The sequence below is a fragment of the Cololabis saira genome, chromosome 21, assembly GCF_033807715.1.
Source record: "Cololabis saira isolate AMF1-May2022 chromosome 21, fColSai1.1, whole genome shotgun sequence".
NCBI lineage: Eukaryota > Metazoa > Chordata > Actinopteri > Beloniformes > Belonidae > Cololabis > Cololabis saira.
Genome location: NC_084607.1, coordinates 13,258,304 through 13,281,379, shown reverse-complemented (window position 1 = coordinate 13,281,379; position 23,076 = coordinate 13,258,304). Strand labels below are relative to the sequence as shown.

Sequence of the window (23,076 nt, the reverse complement as noted above, 5' to 3'; positions counted from 1 at the left end):
TAAAAATGCATATCTGAAAAATATTGATATCATAAATAGTACGAATCTGGAGTTTCTGAAATAAAGGAGTAGATGACGCATGACGAAGCAAACCGTACATTGCAGTTTTCCTTTCAAATTGAAATTATTTGACGAAATGTGTTATCAGTATGCTAGAAATTTTACTTTACCTTGACAAAACGAGTATGTCAAAACTGAAGTCCATATTAATGTCACATAAAACTCATATCACGGCACAGCTATTGTATAAATAGACAAAACACATATTTTTCTTAATTTAATTTTTATTGATAAAACTGAGAAACATCACATATTTACAACATCAACTTGTAGGCAGTCACTGAAATATTAAGCGTAGTTACGCTTTAGTTATGTTACATTATTTCATCTTATTAGTGGGAAAATGAATCTAGTAAAAATATAAATTAGATAAACAATATCAAAGATAATGCCTTAAAAGTAAACTATAGTCTTAATAATTCAGACACATTAAATGTAGTCACCAAAAGCAATTCTAGGCATTTTTCTCTACGAGATCTAATTTCTGGATGATGGCAGGATCCGCTAACATCCATGGATCACAAATGTATTATGATTTTCACCTCAAAAAGCAGCAATTGTAAAACCCTCTCTGTGGAATGCTCCCTGTGTTGTGGCTATAAGCGTGTGTCAAGACACCTTTTTCGTCAAACACCTAAGCAAAGACAAAAGGAGATGAAGATTAGGATACAATGTGTGGAGAAGATTTCCACATGCAGCACTTCAGGCACTCTCTCTACCTTTGGTCTTTTCTTTGACAATGAACTCCTTGATCTTCTTTTCCAGTTTATTGGAGGCAGTGCAGGTGTACGTTCCTTGGAGCAGTGATGAGGAGATAACAACTGCATCGTCCTCCATCATCGTTTGCAAGGAATTCGAAGACTGCCAACTGTATACAGGTGCAGGGTTTCCCATAGCTGTGCAGTTTAAGGTGATTTCAGCCCCTGCTGTTAAGTCCAAAACTTCTGTTTCAGGATTGAAGAATGTAGGTGGATCTTGGAGGAAAGAAAAAATATATATATATATATCACAGAGATTCATCTTTATTGTATGAAATGTCTCTAAAGAGTGGGGATCGCTTCAAAACTCACAATACACAGATGCAGTGAGAGATTCTGAGGTTACGGTAGGAGGTGGCTGCGGTCCCTCTGGTCCAAGCTCAAGCTCTGCCACACACTTATACTTTGCTTCATTCTCAAATTTAGTTGGTGTGATGAGAAGAGTGGAAGACACTTGGACAGGTGAGGAAGATGTTAGGTCAGAGAAAGAATGGTTGTAAACCTCGGTTTGGCCTCTGTACCACCTCAGGGTGAGATACTGAACAGGAGCAATATTCTGCACCTCACAGAGCAGCTGGTACTCTTTTCCTTCAACCATAGGACCTGTGTGGTTTACCTGCCTGATGGACACACCGTCTGGAATTTCTACATGAAAATACACAATGTTCCAGTAAGCCAAACAGTTTAATGCACGTCATTTGTTTCAAAAGTGAGTTTTACTTAAGAAGGTGACTCACTGAAGAGGACGAGGTTGACTTTCTCCTCACACTGTCTTGGAGCTGTGAAAAACACCCCATAGCAGATGGGTTCCTCTATCCAGTCTATAAGACTGTCAACCTTCCACTGGACAGACTGGCTCTCCTGTGTGTGTGTGGAACTGATGGCCGATTCCCAACCGAGGACACGAACTGGCCGTGTAGCTTCACAGACGACCGACACCGGGTCCCCAAAACCCACCACAACCCTAGACGGCTTTAGAAGGAGGGAACAACCTTCACCTGATACTGAGACACACAACAGCAGTCATCATCATAGCTAGTGTCATCACCACTACGTTTCACTATCATTTCTGCATGAAATCTGTACGTCACATCACCCTGTTACAACACAGCTACACTATTTCATCACCAATTTCTAAACAATACAAATTCTGCAACCCAAAGGGATCAGAGGAAACACATAGCCTTCAACATCTTACCTGAGTAAAACATAAAAAACATTGTAATCCATATCAGAATGATGTTTCCCATGGTATTTTCTGCACTGAGCCGTCGAGAGAGAAAATTCCAACTTGAACAACCTTGGCAACTCTGGAGGGAACTATGTTGGAACGAAACAAAGATCCCTCCCAGCTGGGTTTGGGGATGGGAGGGGGTAAAGGGGAAAAGAGGGAAATTTAACAAGTGATGGGCATCTGTAAAACATAGGCTATTACTTGCACGACAGATATCTAAAGCAATAAATGTTATTTATGCAGTTAATTTCATATCTTGATGCAATTTTCTTTTTGTTTTTTTAGAATAAACTACCTTTTCCTACCAATTCCGAGCCATTTAAATATCCTAGAATATGGAAATAATCCTCGTACAGTAGGCAGACCATCGACTTTATTCCTTATTTTTGTTAAATTGTGGCTGGTTGTGCAGAAAAGCTTGTTTTTAATTCCTCTTGCATGCCGATCTCCTGCTGCTCCTGGCCTCTGTGCTTTGTGAGATCCCAGCAGGCTAGAGTGTTGGTGTTGTGCAGGAGGGAGCTCCCAAGACTCGTACTGTGACCAGAATTCTACACAGCATATCAGCTCCGGGTGCAGCAAGAGAGCAAGTAATCAGATGCTTTTAAGTGTATTTCTGGAGTGGACAGCTGGGAATCTCAACGCACAGATTACACTACCCTCACTTGTGGCCTTAAATATGCCTCAACAAGTTCTTTAGAGAGACCCACACACACACACATATACTAAAACCTTTATTCTTTGATTCCTCGACTCATTTAGCAACATTCCCTCTGCCAAGTTGTTATAGCAACACGAGAAAAGCATAAACAAATAGTTGGCCTTCTTTCAGATAAAATCACTGGTGAGAATGACAGGGACTGAACCAAAAACACAAAGTTTTAGGGGAGAAAAAAAGCTTTATATTTGCAGCTGTATGCAGGATAACACATTCTCTTCTTTACATTCACCTCGTTAAGAACTCATTAGTATGGAAGTCTCATCACTGTATATTGTAAGTCAGCATGAAAGAGGCAGAGAAAGAGGTCCAAAAGGATTGACAAAATGTAGCAGGGAAACACAAACACTGTATTGACTTTGGCTAAATCAGTATTCTGCTTAAGGAGGTCACTGACACAAAAGTGGGCCAAACTAAATAGGCACAGGTGAATACAAATTTCAAGTAGTAAAAGAATATTACAGATCACTGAATGATTTCAACATACATGAATTGATAAAACAGGAATATCCACATTGCATAAAATGATTGCATTAAAATTAAAGTCAAGCAATCACTGTACTTGTAAAGAATAATAACGAGATGAGAATGGGCATTGGACAGGCTTGGATGAAGGGATACAACAGGTAGCACCATGGGAAAATCGTAAAAGCCACAGCAAACACCATGCACAGCAGGACAAGCCACCGTAAGTAACTGCAACCCAAGAAGAAGGCCATGATATAAACTGTTAGTAATATAAAAACTGCTTGTAATGACAAAAGATTGGAAGCTAAACGTCACCGTGAGCTAGAAAGAGAAGTAACAAAAAACTGCTGCCACGGCAACAGAAAGAGCTGATGTGGTGCGGCTTGGATGAAGGGATACAACAGGTAGCACCATGGGGAAATCGTAAAAGCCACAGCAAACACCATGCACAGCAGGACAAGCCACCGTAAGTAACTGCAACCCAAGAAGAAGGCCATGATATAAACTGTTAGTAATATAAAAACTGCTTGTAATGACAAAAGATTGGAAGCTAAACGTCACCGTGAGCTAGAAAGAGAAGTAACAAAAAACTGCTGCCACGGCAACAGAAAGAGCTGATGTGGTCCCGATCTTAGATTACCTTTGATGAAGATGATTATATTAGAAGACTCGGTTTCCTGAGTGAAACTGATAATGTTTTAACACCCAAAACACTTTTCTCCGGAAAACATCACAAGTCGTATGTCGAAATGAATAAACATGATGGTTTGTATAACTACACTATTAAAGACTGTATCTGTAAGACTGTAAGAATAAAAACAAACCAACAAAAATAAAACTGGCTTATGCATGATTTTCAGGGTTTGACCAAACGGAAAAAACTCTACATTTCAAACCGTAGTGCTATTGCATCTCCCTCTGGTTCTTGGTTTCCACCACATTCATATACATCTATATCCAGGCAGATATACGTGACTTGTATTTTGCAACAAGCATGTAGTGTGTAGAATGTTTAAGGTGTAGCAGCTGGGACCAAGGAGGGCTGTAGTGCATGAAGTGCATGTAACAGCCAACTGAAAAGAGCTTTCAATAAAACAACTTTGACCAAGATGTTTTTTTACGTTCTGTGCTGCTGGAAGGGAACCCTGAGAAGCTGTGAAATGCTACACTAACGCCTAACAGCGAAGTGGATGCAGATGTAACAAAACAAAAGTCAGCTAGAAGAGTATCTGCTCTGATATTGGAGATCATGTTGCATACAAATGAGGCATTTGCAAGATGATTCAACCTAAAGTCAGACTTAAACAGAAAATAGCAGAGACCTGTCCACAAAGACCATGACACAGCACCACTTCTGCATTTAAAGCTCATGTTTCTAAAATAGTCATTGCTGAGGTTCATTGTTTTTTTTTAAATGATCACAGTTAAATTAAACAGCTTGTACCGTTTCCTCTGAATACACCAACAATGAAAAGTTAACCTGTAAACACCTGATTTTAAGATCATGCATTTTTAAAGCGACTGTTGCCAAGCATGAGCAGACAAACAAAGATCATGTAGGACAGACTATGCTCCTCACGCTCTAGGAAGCATGGGACTGCCACATTACTACAAAAAAAAACAAAGAAAATATATAATAAAGTTATGCATGATCTTTTTTTTAAGTCAGTCTCATAAAGGTCCTGAAGGAGAAGGGTTTCCTCTGGAATAACTGCCTTTGTTGCAAGAAAACGATCCATTACTTTTCACAAAAAGTATACCAGCAATGACGAGCAGGACCCCCAGGAACAGAAATACCCCCAATATGGCTCCAAATGTTGTTCGAGACCCTGTGAGAGATGAGAATGTGTGTTAGTCTCACTCTCAGCATTTCTGTTCACACCTTCTAGTCCACCTTCTGTCTTTCATAAACTACACACCCCAAAATAAATATTATAACCAAGAACACAGTCTTTAAAATTTCAGCAGAGGTGATCTCTGCTGAGATTGAGACAAACGGGGTGAAAAATGACACAATATCACTACAGAACAATGTGAGAAATGGAATGAATCAGTAATGATATCTTACATTTTTCTTCTATGACAGTGAAATACTTGGTGCTGCTGCCTAGCTTATTAGAAGCTGTGCAGCTGTAGATCCCTGAGCGTGGGGAAGATGGAGTAAAGATGGACCCATTCCCTTTTTGATTTGTACTTTGCGCGTCGTTTAAGGAATGCCAGCTGTAAACTGGAGGTGGGTTTGCTCTTGTTGTGCAGTTTATAGCTATTGGTCCACCGGGAGGAATATTCAGCGTCTCATTTTCAGGATGACTGAAGGTTGGGGGATCTGAAAATATTTATTGGAGAAAAATGCAATCAGTGAGCGAAAGATCAATAACGTTTCATTAGAGAAAGGTCAACATTCACCTATAAATATGGTAGAGTTTGGCAGTTAAATTAAGAGGATGTTAAAAACTCACAGAGCACATTCATGCCAAGTGAATCTGATCGCGTCGTAGGTGAAGTTTGAGCTGCTGGCTCCAGGTTTATCACTGCCTCACACCAGATCTCAGTCCCATCATCATCTCTGTGGGCCGTCACGTTAACGAAAGACGAGCGATCGACTGGATCGTTTTGAGAGTCAAATGTCTCAGTAAAGAACCTTTCTTTTCCTTTGTACCAAACAACAGAGAGTCGTTCCACTGGTGCAACCTTGACAATGTCACACTTTAGGCTGTACTGTTTACCCTCCACCATTTTGCTCTCAGGAAGAGACAGGGACACCACATCTGGCATTTCTACAACAGAAAGTGAACGAAAGAAAAACATAAATGAGTTCCTCATTGACACCGTATGCTCAAAAACAACAAATAGGCTGAATCTAACAAAAAGCTACTTACTATAAATAATGACTTCCAGTTTTTCAGTAACCTGCTCATCATTACTGAGAGTGATATAACACAATGGATTAAGTTTCCAGACTTGGACTTCGTCAAGCTTAAAGGGTACTGAAGAAACATCTTTTACAAGGCCTGTTCCTCCATACGGTGATTCCCAGCCCATCCCGAAGATCTGGCTCTCAGATGTGTTGCAATTGGCTGATAACGAGTCTCCAAATCTCACTGCTACTACAGGAGGCGTGACCTGTAATTTACCGGCACTTTCCGCCTTCCCTGGAAGGAAAGAGCATGACAGGCTTGTCAGTACACTGTTCAGGGACAGGACCGTGCTGCCAGTTACAGAGGTGCTGCTGATGTTGAGGTAAAGCCGACATCAGGAGTGTAAATACACATACATCTATGGACCTATTTCCAATCTTTTAGTTTTAACACACACCCACACATAAACATTATACATACATACATACAGACACACACTTTCCAGTTTAAATGAAGGGTATATATAAGATAAGATAAGATAAGATAAGATAAGATAAGATAAGATAAGATAAGATAAGATAAACCTTTAATAGTCCCACAGAGGGGAAATTTGCAGTTTACAGCAGCAAAGGGGATAGTGCAAAAAACAAGAGGCATCAATAGAAAAGTAATAACACAGTAATAATAATAACACACTATAGACAGTAAACTGGTATACAATAATAATAATAATAAGAAAGATAAATAATAAGAAATACTAGTATATAAAAAGATAACAGATGGATATTTACAGATGGATATTTACATAATTGCACGTTGCAGTGAGTGAAAGATATTGCACATTATTTTCCTTATGTACATTTATTGTCAGGTTGTATGTGGTCTACTGTTGATATATATGGTAACAGTACATATTTGTATACAGTAGGTTCCAGCAAGTCTCCAAGTCTCTCTCTTTCTTAAAACTTCAACTTCACCATATGTCATGAATAAAATAAAAGAATAAAATTTTTTCTAAAAACTTTAGAAAAATAATTTCTTAAAACAGGTACATTTAAAAGAAAGTAAAGAATCAATCGACAAACACACACACACACACACACACACACACACACATACATTTGCGGCAAAACAGCAAATATCAGTACTGTTAGTACATGAATTCTGTTCACTAATAACCGTAATATATTATTGGGGTGGGGTTAACCTTTAATACTAGTAGTGTAGTCCATACGATTTAACGCGGGTGGGTGTTTTTATTTCAAATATTTAACAGGACATTGTCCCAGTTTCGCTTTGGATAAAAGTAAGACAATTTAGTTAATGGTTTTCAAAAATGGTTGAAGTCTGTGGTTAAAACTAAATCCTTATTGCTGACAAAAACGAGAACGTACGACCGGGGCGTCGCCTCTCCAGAATAATAAAGGATGATTTATGGTTCCGCGTTACACCAACGCACGCCCTACGCCGTACCCTACGGCGTAGGTTCTGCGTCGATTTAACGCAGAACCATAATTCATGCTTAAGAGCAACGCCGTTAAACGACACTGATAACAAACATATGACATATGGCCAGTACAAGCAGCACGAATGGTTAACAAAAAAACACCCCACAGAACAGAATTACCTGTGCACAGAAACGAGAAGATGAACACGAAGAGCTTGATCATGGTTTCGATGGGGAAGAACAGTCAAAGGTGCAGCTCCAGTGAGTAGAAAGTGAAAGTGCTGCTTCCTGACGTTCAGCCAGGTGAAGCGCCCTAACCACGCCTCCTTCCCTCCCTGTACCTCTACCTGGATCTGCAGATTTAGATTTAGATTTAGACCCCGAGTGTCTTCATCACGGCGGTCCACGTCCGAACAGGGCGACACCAGTTTCGATTCGGAGTTTAAGTTCAACTATTTAAAAGTGTAATGCCTCCACTCATGTGGGAACTCCCTATCCCATAGGCCTACCCCAAAGTCTGTTGTGATCTCTGGGTTGGGGTTCAATAGCACCCTCCTGAGGAGCAGGCGCAAATCAATGTAGTAAAAAAAAACCACAACCTCAAAACAAAACAACAGTTATTCACAGATTGAAACTTGTTTGCAGAGGTGGACAGAGTACTCGACCCCAGTACTTGAGTAAGAGTACAAATACTACTGGTCAAAATTTACTCTGTTACAAGTAAAAGTAGCTCAGTCAAAATATTACTCGAGTAAGAGTAGAAAAGTACTTGCTTTTAAAGGTACTTAAGTATCCAAAAGTAAATGCTTTTAAATTTACTTTAAGTAAAAGTAAGAGTAAGAGTAAGAGTACATTTCTTATTTTCCACATCAGTAAATTACTATATTTTTTTATTTTAATTTAATTTAATTTTTTAATTTTGTCTGTGCCCTCGTTTTTTACTCAGTCGAACTCAAACATTGAGTTAAGATACGGCCAAGGATTTTGTGAAAGTCCCTGCTCCGAGTCCGGCTCGTTATCAGACTCAGACGACTCAGCGGATTGTCTTTCTTCTCCTGACGCAGGCGTAGCCATTGTTGCGGCTCTGTCTTGACTTGTTGCGGCTCTGTCTTGACAAACGCAGGCTACTTTGGCGGTATCGTTTTGAGGAGGCTTGACGTATTTCCGCTTTACGTACATCCCAGTGGAGAGCGTGCACTGTGATAGGTCTCCTCCTTTGACTTAAGGCTGAGGTATGGTTCTGCGTCACACCGACGCAGAGCACACGCCGCAGCCGTGACGCCGTGCTGAACCCTTCTGACTTCTCCGTCTCTCCATTTGGTCGCGGTGCAGAACCCCCCGCGGCCACTAGTTAGCGATCTTTTTCTGAATGGTTTATCCGACTTTTTCCGGTCACAGTAAATCAAAGAAATAAGGACAACTATTGTGCAAAAAACAAAAACAAAAAAAAATCACACATAAACGAAGAAAAGAGCCCTGGAAGTTCACTACTGATTCAAACCGGAAACCGGAAATGCTTCGCTTTCAAACGAACCAATCACAGCCCTCTCGGTCTGCGAGTGGACGGCGTCTCCTCGACGCGTAGTTACAATTTTCGGGAGGTGCACGTCAGTGACGGCGCAGGTGACGGCGTGTCCTCTGCGTCGATCCAAACCACACGCCGTAGGCACGGCGTCATTTAGACGCAGAAGCATAACTGAGCCTTAAAGCAGCTTGTGTCCAATAGGATTTTAGGGAAGAAGAAAAAAGAGCAGACCTGAAAGTAACGAGTACTTTTCAGCCTTCCTAGAAATTTACTCGAGTAAAAGTAAAAATATTTGTCTTGGAAATGTATTCAAGTAAGAGTAATAAGTACCAAAGAAATCTAATACTCAAGTAAAGTACAAATCCTCTGGATATGTACTTAAGTACAGTACTCAAGTAAATTTACTCTGTTACTGTCCACCACTGCTCCAAAGCCAAGGTAACCTCATACGTAGGTCGATTATAAACACTGGGATAAAAAGCATGAGGAAAACAGATACCAAGATTGTGTTTGCTTGTTTTTTTCATGGTAAACAAAATAATTTGAGCCTTCACATAGACCTACTTGAATAAAAAACCTACTGCTACTATTACTACAGTCATTTAGCAGAGACTTTTCTCCAAAGCAACTAACATCTGAGAGAACAACACAAGCAAGAAATCACCTCTTAAACATTTGCTTTTTTTAAAAAGTAATCAGAATATATTCAAAAATAAAGCACTTTGTTTGAAAAAAAAAACACATTTGTATTAATAAAATATTGTTTTACTCAAGTCCCAAATATTTACAGAATTATTCACAGATGCGTTACAGTGTCCTCTTCTTCCAGAAATAACAGGTGAGACTGTAAAAGCTCCTCTTCTGCAATGTTTACAAGTATTTGTGCAGCCAATTATAAAAAGACAAAACAAAAAACTTGAATCACTACTGTTCCATATATATATATATATAAATATAAAGTTTAGCATTTACACGGTTTTTTCCTGAATATACAGTTAAGGCTGTAACACCTGCAGTCCTTCATATAAAAGCACAACATTAACGAGATCATTTGTTGAAATATTATGGCACTAAAATGGGCCAAACACAAGAGGTGACAAACTGCAGAGTGGCTTACAATGTAGTCAAAGCAGAAGGAGTTCAATAAATGTCAAAGAAATCTGCAATTAAATGCAAAACTGATTGGAACAAACAAACAAAAACAAAAAAAAAGGCATTGCAATGTCTATTGAATGACAAACCATATCACCTGCAGGTTCAAAATGTACTGAATGTATACTTAAATTAAATGCAATTAATACAGATACAGAAATCTGACTGAGTGGAATTTTTGGGGGCAGAGTATTGTCATTTACAGTAAATACACAAAAAAAAAGTAAAGCCATGGCCAAAAATACAACAGTGTTTGTATTCACTTCCCTTTGTGCTCATTAAGAAAATTAAAATAGTTTCTTTTGCAAGTCTTTTTATAGTCCAGTGAAAAGAAGTGAAATTCAGTAGCAGATAAAAAAACACTGTACATCTTAAGCCAAGGCTGCTTAAGTGTTCAACTGTTGCATTATTTCTTGAAGGGCGAAACAATATTATATGTGTGAAGTGGATATCATATAATAATAAAAGGGTGCTGGCAGTAGTAGAAGATATTTCCATCCTTTCCCGTTTGAGCCTGCTGTCTGAGTGGTGTTGTGGCTTCGAACACCGTCACTTCCGTTGGCATAGAAATGTAGCTCATGACACGCGGGCAGATATCTAGTCTGTGCAATCGACAGATGCACTGCTAAGACAGTTTGGTCATGGGGAACTGCGTGTCCCAGCCGTTGTGAGCCACGTTGCCAGTATGAGTGCTGAGCTTGGGGTTTTTAAGGCTGTAGCGTCGCATCTTGGTGTTCTTGTAGTAGATGGAGTAGATGAAGAGGAAGACGATGGAGATGGCCACCACTGTGACCGCTACAAATCCAGCAATGAGGGGAAGGTAGTCCTCTGTAATAAAAGCAGTAAGACAGGCAATCGATTTAATGTTTTAGAAGTACTGTTCACAGATTTGTTCTTTTTGCATTTTCTGTGAAAGACTAAATATACGGTACATTCCCCGGCTCCTTAATTAGTTACACCTGGTAAACCTAATAAAGTGGCAGTTTAGTATAATGTAAACATTAAAAACTTTGCTTGAAATAGATGCATGGTGTGCACAAAAAGGGAGAGATTGGTGTGTTTTTAACTTGAAATAGCCACATTCTTCCTCTGATATTCTGCTTTAGGTATTATCTGCTCTGCTACATTCAAAAAAGGTGACTTATTAGATACAAAATAAAATCAGTAAAGTTCACAAAAGCTGCACAATATGACTTTTGCTTTGTGACATACTGATGGAAGTAGCCTTTAAAAGTTTGAGGCTATGGAAATGATGTGAAATGGTTAGCAATAACAGTGAGATCAACTGTGAAATTCACGTCATTGTTGATGAACCAAAGTGTGCCAAAAAAAAATCTCCACACAATTACACAACAAAAAGCAGCCTTGACTGTTGTGGCATGGGCTAGTACTAAATCAAACTTTATTAGCCTTCCAGAGTTGGACAGCCAGTGCTTCAAGCAGGCTAAATACAGCTGTAGAGTGCTCATCTGACACTTCCTGAGCAGACTACAAACTGTTCACACTGAAGACCCTAAAAGATCAGTTCACATGTATAAGGAAAACCTGAACAACTATTGCCAACAATCACGCCACGCTGAGAAAAGAAAAATAAATATTCTCATTCTTAAATAGGAGTTCTTCTGAAATCTGAGGTTCAACAAGATTCAGGAGGAATTTCTGCTTCCTTTACAACTTTCCAAGGTTCAAAGTGGCTGTGCGCTGCTCTTGTGTAAGAGAGGATGAGGACATGCACCTCCACCTTTTTCACAAGACAGGGAAGAATTAACAGGTGTGTTACAACCAAAAACGTAATAACGGCCAATAACGTAATAACTGCCAATAACGTAATCATTTTGGCAATTTCAAATGTAATAAGGCCAATAGTGTAATAATGTGCCAATAATGTAATAAAACTTTTGAGCCAATAACGTAATAACTTTTTGCCGATAATGTAATAAGGCATTACATTATTGGCTGGTTATTACGTTATTGGCCTGGTATAAAAAAAAAACTTTCAAAATGTAATAACTGGTGCCGATAATGTAATAACACATAAATATGACAGCAGCTCTTGGAAATAAAGGTTTTTTTTGCAGTTTTTGGGCAGTTAGTGGATGACATATAGTCGTCATATTTATTCATCCAAGATATGTCTACACAAAAATCTACACAGCTGCTTTATCATTACTGTAAAAAAACAAAAAAACAACAACAACTTTGAAACGTCACTTTAGCCAACATGGGGCCTGTGAGCTCAATGTGTTGATGTAGTTTTTAATTTTCAGACATGTAAAACAAAGTTAGACATATGAACCCTGCAGAGCATTAATTTTAGATCTCCAACAGCTGGTTTCAGTAGTGATCTATTTGTTGACTGGTTAACAGAAGTATGTTACAAGCGTCCTGAGGCGTCTCTCTCTCTTCTTCTTCTTGTTTTTATTATTGTTTATTTCCAATCAAAAAATCTGAACTGCAATATATAATATACATACAGCAAAAACATGAACAAAAAAAATAAAAACTGTTCCTCCTCAAATGAAAAGTAGCTTTCGCTCATTTAAAAATGTGAAAAAGAAACTTAAAATAATTGACAAAGGAGGAATCATAACAGACAACTGGCATTACTTCTTCCAGTATATGTCTTTGATTTTGTACTGCCCGAAAGTCAGATGAGTAAGGACTATCCAGGCTTTCATCCATCGGCTGTCCTTGCTAAACAACTCCTTTATTCTTATGCTCAGACCACTGCTGCGTCCAGCAGCCTTGTACAGCTTCATAACACTAATAGAACAGTAATTTTCTTTCTCTAGTTCTAGGCTCTCCTCAAGTGTTTCACTGATATAGAGGTTGGGATGAAATGGTGCCGATGGTGCCTGGAATAAGTGTGAGACCCGATTAAATGTCCCCAGCATGGACATATCTTGAATTAAAGCAAATTCAATAATTCTTGATAAAATCTCTGGAGGCAGGTATTGGCCTCCCAGCTCATTTCCAGCATCCTCAATGTCATTGTCAACCAAAGGGTTAGCCATAGACTGTTTATCAGAATTACCTTCAGTTTGAAACAGAAAGCCAGGTTCATCAGCTATACAAGCAGGTTCATCCGATATAGAGGGGGGGTCGGGATTGTTACAACCAATAGTGTAATAATGAGCCAATAATGTAATAAAACTTTTTTTTTATTACATTATTGGCACATTATTACACTATTGGCTTTATTACATTTGAAATGGCCAAAATTATTACATTATTGGCAGTTATTACATTATTGGCCGTTATTACGTTTTTGGTTGTAACAAGGTGGATAGGAGCAGCATCTGTAGTGATACAGGCTCTGTATTGGTCTGTGGTGGTAAATCAAGCCAAAAGGCAAGGCTATCTGTTTACCAACTGATCTATGTTCCTACCCATGCCTATGGTCATGAACTGTGGGTAGTGACCAAAAGATTACGATCACAGATACAAGGGACTGAAATGAGTTTCCTCTGTGGAGTTAATGGACTCGCCCTTAGAGATAGGGTGAGAAGTTCAGTCATCTGGGAGAGACTTGGAGTACAGTCGCTCCTTCTCCACATCAACAGGAGCCACCTGTGAATAATGCCCAGGATGTCTCCTGGACACCTCTCTAAGGGTGCGTTTCAGGCATGTCCAAATGGGAGGAAACCTGGGGCAGACATAGGAAATGCTTGAAAGATTATGCCTCTCGGCTGGCCGGAAAACAGATCAGCGTCCCGCCAGAAGAGCTGGAGGAAGTGGCTTGGGAGAAGGCGGTCTGGGCTTCTTTGCTTAAGCTGGGCATATACTGTGCGATATTTTAAATCGTTTGATTTAGCCCCATCTCAAACTGCACGACTAGATCATTGAGTTCAAAAGTTCGCAGCCCACGAGTAATGGTCTCACACTGTACGTCCCGATGCTCTGATGCGACCCGTCTGCTCACACTATACGTTCATAATACTCACGTCGGACTTCTGTGTACTGGAACTGCAACGTCAAAAAGAAGTAGAAGAGGAGGAACCCCGAAGTGGGAGACACCGAAGATGCTCAGCAAAAACAAACGCGCTGCCTTAAAGGAGCATGAGGCCCCTTTTAAGAAATGAGACTCATTAGCGCCACCCTTCGCCACGACGGCCGTCGGGGGTACTGCAGCCAACAGTGAAGCCGGCACGGGAGAACGTGCATGCAGCGTCATGTGACGTCACATCCGCAGGACAGCGCGGGAAATTCGGCCCCACAATTGCAGCACATTTTGCAGCACACAGCCTGTTCAAGGCAACGGAGAGATACACTAGAGGGCTCATTCTTTTTGGTTTGGAACGCTTCATCTGACATTATTACTAGAAAACTTAAAACGTATACGAATTTTTTTCATAAATCCTGCCTCATGCTCCTTTAAGCCTGAGTTATGGTTCCGCGTTAAATCGACGGCGTAGCCTACGGCGTAGGCTCTGCGTTGGTGTAACGCGGAACCATAAATCAGCCTTTAGCAATTTGTGCCATTCTGTATGGCGATAAATTAAAAAAGATTAGACAACGTCGTGATTGGACAAGGAATTGGCTGGGCAGACGTGGGAAATACAGTCTTTTTTTCTGCTATTAAAACATGATTTGTAATGTGAATTTGCAACACTTTAAACTATAAATAATAGTTTTTGATGTGACATCAGAGATTGCGCATGCTTTCCGCGAAAGGATGAGACCAATCGGGTTGTAGCACTGCTTCAACTGTGCGATTCCTTCACGAGGAGCGACCAGGATTTCAAACACGTTTGATTTTCTTGCGAGCACACGATTTGTGATCGGGAGCTCGTTACTCTCTCGTCGTTACCCCACGTATACTGCACGAGGCACGACCAACGATTGGATGGATGGATGGATGGATGGATCTACTGCATTATTAAGTGAAGAATAACTGCATGAATTTGAACAGTACCCCCCTGCAGGCTTAATAATGAGCTCAGTGAGTGCATCAATTGACTCTCAAAAGTAACATATCTGGTTAGACTGACATCTTTCTATAAAAAAATGTAATCTTGGAAAAAAGAGATATTACCTTTTAAAATCACTTGGACCATGTGGGTGTGGGAATTGAGCACATTAGTAGCAGTGCAGTTGTAGAGGCCTGGCTCCAACACGGTGAGATTGGCATCAGAGTTTAGATGTGCCGACTTTGAAGTGAAGGACCAGTGGATCTTTGGAGGGGGGTTCCCATCCGCCTCACAAAGAAGCGTCTCCGAGTAACCTCTGATGACCGGAACCTTCTCCGGAAGCTGTTTAGTTTTAATTCGAGGTTCATCTGTGCAGACACACAATTAAGAGCAAAGAATAGTCAAGGACTCTGACTCGACAAGTAACATGTAATTAGTACTATGCAATAAATGGAATTCTCACAGAAGACAATAGAGTTGGATTGATCCTTTGCGAGGGGCCCCTCAGGTCCCAGGTCCAAGTTTGCCTCACATCTGATCTCGGTCCGGTTGTAAATGCTGTTCAGTGGGATGTCTATGGTGCAGGACACATTTACAGGAGATCTGATTGTGTCCGTGTTGCAATTCATGTTGTTGCCTTCCAGAGTGCCTGATGGACAGACAAAAAATAGGAAAAGGGAAAACTATAATTAGTTTAATAACATATTGCGGTAGTAATAACAGTTTTAAAAAAAGCAGTAGAAAAAGCAGAACATGTTAAAAAAGATCTCACACCGTTGTCAGTCCCTTTTATCCATATCCACCGCACGGTGAGGTTTTGTGCCGGAGCGACGTTGATGATGTCACACTGCAGCTGCAGCTCTCCATCTTTCAGCATTTCGCTTGTGTTATCCACAGCATGGATAGAAACCATGTCCGGTGTTTCTACAGGAAAATGGATATGAGAAAGAAAAACGCAAACATGATAGTTAACAAAATTAAGAAGTTTACAGTTATAATAACAAAGAAAGGATATAAAAGTATACTTACTGTAGAGAGTGTACAGTAAAGTTTTTTGGCACGGTCCTATTCCCTGAAAGTCTGCGTGACAAGTAGGGTTCGGGTCCCAGTCATTATGAGGGTCAGCACGCCAGCTTTCACCTAGTTTTTTGGTCCCCTTTGCATCCTGCCAGTAGAGCTTCTTAAGCTGCGTGGGGTCATTGGTTTCACACGTCGCAGACTCCATGATGCTTTGATACTGCACCACCATCATCTCCGGTTTTATTGTAATGGGACATTCTTGTCTTGCGCCTGTGGAAAGCAGGATGGGGATCAGAATGTTACAGGCAGGTCCACAAAGACTTCTAATGCAAAAGAAAACATTTGGTACAAGTTGGCAAGTTGGTTGGCAAAGTACAGCAACACAGAAAAGTAGAACTACATAGCTGAAGGTGTTAAGTACAATGCTATCACTGGAGGCATCAGGAAAAGGCTCAGGAAGGATATTCCCTCCCCTTTTAAGGAAGTCTGCACTTGTTGCTCACCATTCTTTGAGCTGGACCTTTTTAATCACAGTTACATGTTATGAACCGAACTCAGAGAATAATGGTCTAATCCAAAAGGGCAACAGGATGAGACATAAGGCTTAAATGCCAACCAAAAGTTAGTTATCAAATACACTGTTAATTATTATTAAAATCCATGCTTAAAGGTTTCCTCAAATCTCTTAACTGTATAATTTTGTTTCACAATCAGCAATAACATAACACTCAGCATAGGGTTGCCACCTTTCAGAAATAGAAATAAGGGACGCCCTGATTTCAGCAGCGCAGGAGCCAAAAGAAAAAAGCCCCCAAACTTCTAAACTGAATAAAAATGTGTTTATTTTTATATAAAATTTTTATATAAAAAAACAAAATGCTTTGATTTCAAGTTTAAAGTGCTTTAATAGCATTGAACTTGCATGACTGTACAGACAGCCAACCATACTAGCAACTGAAATAGCCTCCTATGCTACGTATGTCCACATCAGCCCAGATGTATAATATAGCCTACAGGTGAAGAATATGGTATAAAAGTTAATTTATTTCAATAATCCAACTAGAATATGGTGTAAAAGTTAATTTATTTCAATAATTCAACTAGAATATGGTGTAAAAGTTAACTTATTTCAATAATTCAACTAGAATATGGTGTAAAAGTTAATTTATTTCAATAATTCAACTAGAATATGGTGTAAAAGTTAATTTATTTCAATAATTCAACTAGAATATGGTGTAAAAATTAACTTATTTCAATAATTCAACTAGACTATGGTGTAAAAGTTAATTTATTTCAATAATTCAACTAGAATATGGTGTAAAGGTTAATTTATTTCAATAATTCAACTAGAACATGGTGTAAAATAAAAATAAGGTACAAATCGGTACGGGTGGCAACCCTAACTCAGCAACTCTGAGGGGAATCATTTCAATCTCGACACCATGGAAAACAACAAATCTCAAGTGTTCAGATCAGGCGAGACAACTTACTCAGCGCAGTCCCGTTAGAAAGCGACACTAATACAGTAAAAAGTACTGAAAGCAGACGCAGGGAGATGAAATCCTCCATTGGAGTGATATGAAGGATGTTTTTCCCCCTGCTTCTCTAGCAGCTGCTGGCCCCGGCTGCTGCTTCTCCTGCCGCTTCTCCCTCGCTGCTTTTGCTCGGACTGGAGAGTAATGTAATGTGGACTTTTTGGAAAGGAGCTAAGCTAAGCTTCCGTCAGCTCCCTGCTCTTCATCACCGGAGAGGAAGCTGGCTCTCCTCCCCCCGCGCAACACTGGAGCAGCACGCACACACACACGGGCATGCACGTACACACGTGCCCACACACTCCCACTCTGACTATAAATATATAAATGTAACAGCTGAGCAACAAGCTCAAACTGCAAAGGCCGCCGGTAGGAAAATATTCACGATAAAACGGAACCAACAGACCAGACAGACATGTGGGTTATATTTTGTATTATTTAAGACCCGCTGTTAACTTTTTCCCCCAAATTCCATACAGAAAGACTCCTGCCGGGAATCGAACCCGCGACGTTTTGGTTACAGGACGACAGCAGCGCTGCCAGCTCCTCTGGAATGAAAATAGCTTTTGGTTGCACTAAAACTCGCCACAAGTCACTGAAAGACGTAATCACTGACTTTGCATATTTTCCCACTGTATGCAATTATAATGGATGCTGTCACAGAAAGGAATACTTTGGTAGGATTTATTTTAAAAGAAAAATGTTTAAAGGGGGGGGGGATTTTTTTTATTTTTTTAGAACGACTAATTAACTTTTTTGTCGTACTATTATTATTATTATTATTATTATTATTATTATTATTATTATTATTAGTAGTAGTAGTAGTAGTAGTAGTAGTAGTATTATTAGTATTATTATTATTATTATTAATAATTAATTAATTAATTATTTTAAATCACAATTCCAACCCTAATCTTTCATCCTGACTGCAGGCCAGTGCAGTGCCATTGAAAACTTGAACTTTTTTTTTAGAACGACTAACTTTTTTGTCTTTTATTACATTATTATTATTATTATTATTATTATTATTATTATTATTATTATTATTATTATTATTATTATTATTATTATTATTATTATTATTATTATTATTATTATTTTAAGTAACAATTCCAACCCTCTGCAGACCCCTCACACCCAGGACACAATCTGTCCTCTCTTCTGGACGGCGCTACAGAGCACTGTACGCCAAAGCCTCCAGACTCAGAGACAGTTTCTTCCCCCAAGCTGTTGCTCTGATAAACTCTCATCACTCATAGAGTCTCAGAGTAATCAATCACTGCAATAATAATAATAATAATAATAACAACCACAATCATATGCTGTAACAATCCACCTTTCAATAACCATGTCTACCTCATACTGCTGCACCTTTCACTTTTTTGTTTTAATTGTATGTATGTTAATAAGAGCTGTCATTTGTCTATTTACTGTACAGTGAACGAAATAACCGGAGTCAAATTCCCTGTCTTGTTTGACCTAACTTGGCCAAATAAACCTGATTCTGATTCTAATCTTTCATCCTGAAGATAGGCCAGTGCAATCCCATTGAATAGTTATTCTAATAATCATATTGACTACATATTGTTTTTTAATTATGTCCTGTTCTACATGAATATGCTTGTATTCACTATCATATTGACAAAGTTTACGTAACAAGTGACAACCACATGTGCTTTTACATTACTTTCCAAAAGTTTCCGATAAGACCTGAAAAAGTCGCCAGATGTATCGCTAGCTGCCATTAAAAAAAAAAAAAAGATTCTAGAGAGGTCTGAAAACTCACTAAGTATAGCAACAAAGTCACTAAATTGGCAACTCTGGGCAACAGTGAGAAATTACCAGCAAGCATGAACCCATCTAACTTCTGGATTGAAACCTTTGCAGAACGTGCAGAGCTTCTCCATTGTTAAAAAGTCCAACTTTACAGCAGAAATAAACTTATTTACAGCCTGGTTCCAAAAACAGTTTTGGTCTCTGTCATCTGATTTCAACATGATGCCTCACCATAGACTAAACAACAATTGACAAATCATTAAGTGACATGACCCATTGTTTTCTGAAGAGTGGTTTTGAAGCTTCTTTTTCTTCATACTGACAGCCATGTTGTCTGGAAAGCTGATGGGAACACGCCCACCGCATGTCAATCTAATTTAGCAGTAGCTATCAGCTCCTTTAGCTGATCCATCCAAAATAGCTGAAGAGCTGCTGGCAGAGATTTATACCAGAATATGCTTCTGGTATAAAGCATATTACCAGAAGCATATTGACTTCATGGAGAAATCACAAATTAGGGTCACATTTAGCTACTGCTTGCTTCACTAGGTGCAGAAGTATGATGAATGGATGAAGTGATAACAGCTTGCCACTGGCTGAGCCAACTGTCGGTCAATCATATTAGAAATATTGCTTTATATTGAGTCTCCTGACATGGTACAAAAAAAAACATCTCCGTCAGAGTTGGCATGGATGTGAAATGATTGAGACCAATTTTTTTTTTTTTTTTTTTTAAACTAGGCCGTCAATATGTTTATTTCTGCTCTAAAGTTGGACATGGGAGTCAGTGGAGATGGACTCGCTGTTGCAGCCCGCCTCTGGAGGCTAGTTGAGGAACTGCAATAGATCTCAGTCACATTAGAAAGTGATAGCAGTTCTAAAGTCAAAAGCACTGACTACAGACAAAGGGACATGACGGAGATCACTCAATGCTTCACAACTGCTCTCCAGAAAATGTACGGGTGATGTCACAGATGGACTGTCCAGAAATCTGCTGTCCTGCATGTTTTAAATAATGCCCTCTTTCAGCACACCCTGATTCAAATGAAGCCTTTTAGACCTTGGTGATGATAAACCGAGGATAATCTATTGATTATAATCAGGTGTGTTGATGTAGGGAGTGGTTCCCAAAGTGGAGGGAAGAAATAATTTTGTGATGCGTGCCACTGATGTTTATATTTCATTTTGAAACAATACAAATGTGCACTATTCAAAAAAAGTTTTTCTTTCACATTTTTTGTTTGTGTCAGATTATTTACTTATGATTGATTAATTAGTTGGAGAACCCCCCTGTGAATGTTTGCTTATAGGGCCCCAAAATGTTCTTATAAACCAAAGGGGGGCCCACCAGAAAGTTTGGGAACCACCGATGTAGGGAAACATAAAACATGCAGCAACAATGGACTCAATGGCCAGGACTGCCTTCCCCTGGTCTATGGTAATTACAGAGCTATATATTATTTTATATTATATTATATCATATTATATTATATTGTGTAAATGTGAGGGGAATAATTTCACAAAACACAAAACACAAGAAAAACATTGTATATATATATATATATATGTATATATGTATATAGTACCTAACCAACCATAACAATTAAAGTATGTCTGTTATCAGAAATGATGCAGTTTTGCAGACTATTAGTTATTCTGTCTTTAGATATCATCCTTGCAGTTTCTTTTAAATGACATCAACAAAGCCCATGCATTTTGTGGGACCTACCTTTTACAGTGACTTTTACAGTTTTGGCGAAACTTCCTCTCTCATTCCAAGCATTACACGTGTAGAAGCCCGTGTTGTATCCAGTAGCATTGTGAATATGCAGAAAGGATACGCCATCGTCAGCGCTTTCTCTTACATGGGATACCTGGTAATAATTCCAGGAGTATTTGGGTTGTGGAGAACTGACAGAAGAACACTTCAGCGTAAGATTATCACCAACGTCCACCACAGCATCTTCAAGGTCATTTATGTCTGATGGTGGATCTGCAGACAAACAGTGTAGATGCCATTAATTAAAAGAAAAACAAATAACTTTTCTTTAAATAATACAATCAAAATTGTGTATGAAACCCATACAATGAACACTGATATCCACTGTGAAGTTGATCCCTCCGTTAGAATTTGTGGCTGTGACCCAATATTGCCCTGAATCTCCTATTGTCAGAATCTCTGGTAGTTTCACCTCCTCATCATCTTTGTACCAGATCTCATCGGGTTCAGGAAAGCCCCGAGTGCATTTTAGATTGTGAGGAGAGTGTTCTGGTACTGTATAACTCGAAGGGCAGATCTGCTCTGGTCCATCTGGAAGGAAAAACACAGAACTTTATCTACATTTGCAGTTGACCACCTACAGAATACTCCATGTTTCATGCCATAACCTTTAGTGTACTTGGTTTAAGTACATTTTACCACTTTCGTGTAAGAAAATATTGTGATTCTTAGATATGTTTTAGTAAATGTATTATTTTTAAGACAGTACTGTGTGTGACCCTTGAGCAACACAGGAAACACTTTGTTTTTAGCTTGAGGAAACATCATTTGCTGTAACTGTAGACGTGTGTCTTTTTTGTGGCATTGTTAAGTTCAGGGACTGTCCTCTTTCAGCCACTTCACAGTGAATATGGTATTTCCTGTGACTCTACATTTAACCCGTCAGTTTCCTCCTCAAGCAACTCAGTTGCTTAATCTGCAATATCACGGCCAAACAGAAATAAGTATCTACTATCTTGAGAGATGACCTAAAACGAACTCAGGCATTGTGAAGTGAAAATAATTTACACTGTTTGTAAAAGTATCACAACAATTGGTGCTGTCAATTACTGCACAAAACATTACTTGGAACATAACATGAGACACTTACACAAAACTTGAATTTGATACTCTTGTGAGGACACATTAAATTGTGGTCCTTCTGGCCCCAGGTCCATGAAGGCTTCACATCTGAACGTGGCGTTGTTGTCGTTTCTCGTTGGTGTAAAACTGAAGACAGCTGCCTGATTGGTTGGTTCTTTTTCATCGCTGTTTAAAGTTTCTGCGTAGTTGATAAAATGTCCTTTGTACCAAGATACGGTGAGATTTGTAACAGGTGCGATTTCGTATATCTGGCATGTAAAGGTATAATTCAACCCTTCTTTCATCACGCCATTTGATCCGCTTGAGCTGATGTGGATGTTTTCTGGAAATGCTGGAAAACACGAATGGATTATCAGTCACAGCTTATACCACTGAGGTCTGTGCTCAACAAGTATGACTTACTGTAAATAACAAGTTGGAGAGTCTTGTGGCAGGAAGAGGCATTTGCATCTAAGAAGCATATAGGTTTCATACTCCAATGTGTCACACTCGTCACATTCCAGAGCAAAATGCTGGCTCTTTGCTCCAGTGATGTGCCACCTTGTGAAACCTCCCAGCCGAGTCCTTCGTGGCCCAATGAGGTGCAGTTGACCAATGCTGGGTCTCCATGTTTCACCACAACTCTAGGGGGGCTCAACTCAATGGGACAGGAGGCATGTACACCTGGAGCATGGCAACACAGGGACATGGTTCATACTGGCATATTACACAAAAGAAAAGCAATTTATTACAATGTGCGCTTCAAATACATTTAAATG

The 23,076-nt window shown here is 39.4% G+C and overlaps 1 protein-coding gene across 1 annotated transcript; it reads right to left on the bottom strand.

Moving 5' to 3' along the window:
- Positions 1-292: 292 nt before the first annotated feature.
- On the bottom strand, positions 293-22,643 carry icam3 (intercellular adhesion molecule 3). Its single transcript, XM_061712608.1, has 19 exons — positions 22,326-22,643; positions 21,542-21,766; positions 21,185-21,448; positions 16,157-16,417; positions 15,902-16,051; positions 15,591-15,776; positions 15,253-15,495; positions 10,844-11,045; positions 9,479-9,533; positions 7,708-7,720; positions 6,115-6,387; positions 5,695-6,012; positions 5,304-5,561; positions 4,910-5,064; positions 2,017-2,170; positions 1,556-1,822; positions 1,131-1,463; positions 780-1,034; positions 293-694 (listed from the first exon to the last, which is right to left on the bottom strand). Exons 1-19 carry the CDS (start codon positions 22,600-22,602, stop codon positions 687-689), a joined length of 3,897 nt encoding a protein of 1,298 aa, XP_061568592.1. The 5' UTR covers positions 22,603-22,643; the 3' UTR covers positions 293-686.
- Between the last annotated feature and the right edge of the window lie 433 nt (positions 22,644-23,076).